Source organism: Pterocles gutturalis, unplaced genomic scaffold (assembly GCF_000699245.1).
Source record: "Pterocles gutturalis isolate BGI_N339 unplaced genomic scaffold, ASM69924v1 scaffold16881, whole genome shotgun sequence".
NCBI classification, from domain to species: Eukaryota; Metazoa; Chordata; class Aves; order Pterocliformes; family Pteroclidae; genus Pterocles; species Pterocles gutturalis.
This window is the reverse complement of record NW_010100725.1, coordinates 23,383-27,366: the sequence shown is the minus strand read 5'-3', so window position 1 is coordinate 27,366 and position 3,984 is coordinate 23,383. Positions and strand designations below refer to the sequence as shown.

At 52.9% G+C, this 3,984-nt stretch overlaps 1 protein-coding gene across 1 annotated transcript in view; it reads right to left on the bottom strand.

The window, feature by feature from the left end:
• Positions 1-1,044: 1,044 nt before the first annotated feature.
• Positions 1,045-3,984, bottom strand: part of ASCC2 (activating signal cointegrator 1 complex subunit 2) — a 24,226-nt gene continuing 21,286 nt past the window's right edge. Inside the window, 3 exon segments of the mRNA XM_010080962.1 lie at positions 1,045-1,216; positions 1,731-1,807; positions 2,375-2,486. Of these exon segments, the coding sequence (XP_010079264.1) occupies positions 1,045-1,216; positions 1,731-1,807; positions 2,375-2,486 (361 nt within the window).

Below are 3,984 nucleotides of genomic sequence, written 5' to 3'. Positions count from 1 at the left end.
TGCTGGAAGATGCTCCAGGCTCTCCTTGGCACAGCCATTGCCGCGGCATCCGAGCACCTTACAAACAGGTCACAAGGCACACCGAGTCAGCGGTGTGTCTCCCTGCGCAGGGAACAACTCCGCAGCAAAAGGGAGCCCTGAGGAGAAACCCTTCCAGCACCAAACTGCTGTTTGCTGGCTCCTGGCCCTTGCGGGGATCAGGGCAGTTCTGCTTCCCCAGGTGTGACAAGAGGTTACTGAGGAGCAGCTCCCCAGGGACTGCTGCCTTCAACTCCCGTTTCCATCCTGCTGTCATCACGCTCAGGATGCCTCCATCCTCATTTTCGAGTCTCTCTAGTCTCTGGCCGTGGCCGCTACCCTAAACCGACACAAACCAGCGTGGGAGCGTCGCTGCCTGCAGGTACAGCGTGTTAAAAGGCTTGGTGAGGTTCCTCCAACCTACAGATCGATAATGGTTCTGAAGAGGTTCAAACACCAGCTGAAAGACTGAAATCATTTATTTGCACAGTCTGTTTTCACACACCTCGCTCAAGGGACAGGAGTTTCTGACGAGGTCTCATTCACCTGCACTCCTGTGTGTCTGTCGCAACGGGAACAGCCCGAGCATTTTCCACCAACCTTCGAGTTGCACGTCAAGATAAGGCATTCCAGCAAAGCAGAAAGCTGCAGGGACTGTTCCAGGGAAGCTGTGCTCTCCCAGCTGCCCTGGAACCTGCTTGAGTTGCAGAGAGGGCGCAAGGAGCCAGTATGAAAATAAAATTCTCAGAGTTATAAATAGTACAAAAGGAAATGAACGGTCCTGTCCGATGCAGCCGTGGGGAGCCCACGGTCACACACGCATCTCTATGAACTGAGGAGCAGCCGGGGGCTGCCCGGGGGACAGTTCTGTCCCGTGAAGGGGACAGCCCTCCCGCGGGGTGTGCAAATGAGCCAAAGGGCCAGGTATTGAACCCCGACATCCAGCCCCCGGGCAAAGGGAGCAGAGCACAGCAGCCTCCTCCTGAGCAGGGGCTGGGGACGGGGCAACACCCGGCGAGGAGTCTCTCAGGAAGGAATCATGCCTTTATTCCGCTTTCTGTCAGCCAGGGCTCGGCGATTGTGGTTAGCTCTCGTGCTTTTGTTCGTCTCCTTCCTCCTTCGCTCCTGCACGGTTTCGCGGTTCTGCCCGTGTCCCTTCACGTTCCCAACGACGGCAGCAGAGCTGTCGTGCTTGTGCCTGGAGCACACAGAAAAAGGACATCACAAAAAGCACGCTGCGCACTTGGGGGACAAAATATACCCACCCCGACAAATGACTGGGTGTGAGGAGTTCAGCCACCAGCTCACCCCAGCTCCGCAGGGCTTCTGCAACAGCCCAGTACCAGCATCAGCCACACAACGACTGTGTCCTTCTACACATTGAGTCCCTCAGCTAAAACCAGCCATTAAACCGTCCCAAAATCCCCGTGGGAGTGCGTTCAAGCCCTAGGAAGCTGTGCTCTCCCGGATCTTATAGTGCATAGGGTTCTGTTGCTTATGACAAAGGGACGTGCCTACCCGCTTAGTGGCAGAGCACCATCAGCAGTGAAGCAGAAGTTGGGCGAGGAAGTTTACACCACTGTGGAGGTGGCCTTGGTGTACAGGAACGTTAAGGAACAGGAATATCCTCAACAATTCAAAGTCTGCAGCAAAACACTTGCTACCTACAGCAGAGCCGCAGTTTCACCCTGCAGAGGGAGGTGCCGACTTACCCCTTCCTCGCGAGGTACGCCAGCCGCCGGGCTTCGGCTCTCTCCCGCAGCACGGCCGGGTCCTGCACAAAGTGGTCCTGCCAGGGGAGAAAGGCAAGAGGTCAGTGAACCCACCAGCGCCGTGCAAAGGGCTGGAGCAGGAGGCGGTTCTGTTGGACCATGGAACAGCGTCAATTCGTCGTTGCTTCTCTCTTCTGGCTGAGCCAGCAGGACTGGTGTCAGTGACTCTGAACCCAAAACCTGGCAGGAAACCTGCCGGAGGCTTCTTCCCACATCCCACCTCTGCCAGCAACACCATCAGCGTCACTATTTCCAGCACAGCCATGACAGAGCCTTAGTGACCCTCCAACTGCTCCGCTGCCACTGTCTGGCTGTGCAATAGAGGAGGTTAAACCTCTCCAGGGGTCAGTGTCATCGCTGCGGTACGGTTAGTCGGGGCAGCGGAGGAGAGCTGTGCTCGGGGGACTTTTCACAGCCCAGCAGAGCGCAGGAGCGGCCGCTCTGAAACACAGCTCTGTCTCTGTGCTGAAAGATTCGCTCTCTGAAAGAGGAGATGTGCTCCCCATCATCTCTGGTCAACACCAGCAGGTGAAGCGGATAAGATGTAAAGCTGAATGCAACTCCAATCACCAACTAAATGTCACCTTTGCTCTTTCCTTTTCAGCTTCTTCCTCCTCCTCCTCTTCATCATCTTCCTCTTCCTCCTGGCCTTCCTCCTGTCCTTTAGGTCTCAAGACTTGAGGAATCGTGAACGGCCTGAGGATTAAGACACAAACAATCAGCGATGAGGAGAGTACAGCCGCAAATGTTTCACGGAACAGCATGTCCTTTTCGTTTTGCACCATCTTTTTCAGAAATGAGAATCTACAAATTCCATGGACTCACTTCTTTTTCTGAAAAGAAAAAAAAAAAGAGCGAGCCCCAGTAGCTAATGACACATGGGCAATTAACAAACACAGATGTTCTTCGCTGGGGAATGTTCACTATGAAGCTGTTGCTGAAAATAACAGTAGTTAAAAAAAAGGAGCAGGTCAGGAAAAACCTGAAACCTCCTGAGGAATTTCTCCAAGGATACAACAGCTTCCTCTGGAAGAAGGGGATCCGGGCGCAGCCACAAGGCATTAGGAAGGAGGACGCTTTGCCAGGCGCTCGCTCAGCATCCAGGGAACAAAGACAAACCCTCAAACCTCCGGCTCAAACTCAGCCAGAAACATGAATGCTTAGAAAGTGCCGTGCTCCCAGACCACTCTGACCAGTCCGCGGTTATCCCCGAGCTCCAGTGGCATTGCTGTGCCCCAGTTTCATAAGGGGGGAAATACCTGGAGAAGCCCATCAAGCTTTGTGAATCACCCCGAACACACGGAGCAGCAAAGAGCCTGGGGGTGGAGGTGAATTCACCACATTCCTACAGCTGCTCTTTAATATACGTGTGTGTGTTTAAATTCCACTGGAATTCAGATCCACCATTCTGCTGTCAAAGAAATAAATGTAAAACCAGGAAAACCTTCGTTACTTCATACCTTTCAGCAGTAACACCCACTAATTGTTCCTACCGCCTCTCTCGGAGCACGAGCACTGAGAACCTGAAATTGGGGAAAAGACCCAAGTGCCGTACTGTTATGGGCAGATCACAGAAAGGATTTAAATTGAAGCCTCACCGTGCTTTAGGAGGAAAAAAAAAAACACCAAAAGGGACAAAGGAACCCCAAAGGTGCATTTCGTTTTGAGGTTAGAAATGGTGAGATCTTTGTAACACATCAGAATATAAAAGGCCACTTTCAGAAACGTGAAACCAGCTTTTAAAACATGTGTTTTCTAGCTCTAGCTCTTATTTCTAAAATAAATATTCTGCAACCCCCACTCCAAACTAACCCTTTGCTTCCTAAGAGCTACCTGTCCCCAGCTGCCCGTCCCTGTGGGAGTGCTGTGCAGCCCATCACAGAGCAGACACGGGTGTGAGCTCTGAGATGGCAGAAGGGATTGCAAGAAGTCCAGCTTTCCAAATGCTGAACTGTTCCTTTGCCAGCCAGCCATTGCCCACTGCCCAGCTACGCTCTGCCCTGGTGATGCGGGACAGCCCATTTTCCTCCGCTGCAGGGCAGTTCTCTATAAGCAGAAGCACTGCTGAGTGTGAGTTTGAAGAGGAAAATCCCCTCTTAGATTTGTTGATGAGTTGAGGCAACGGCCGAGCCCTGCCAGCACAGGGAGCAGAAGGCTGAGAACCTCCTGGCTGCACGCCATGCCAACACCTTCT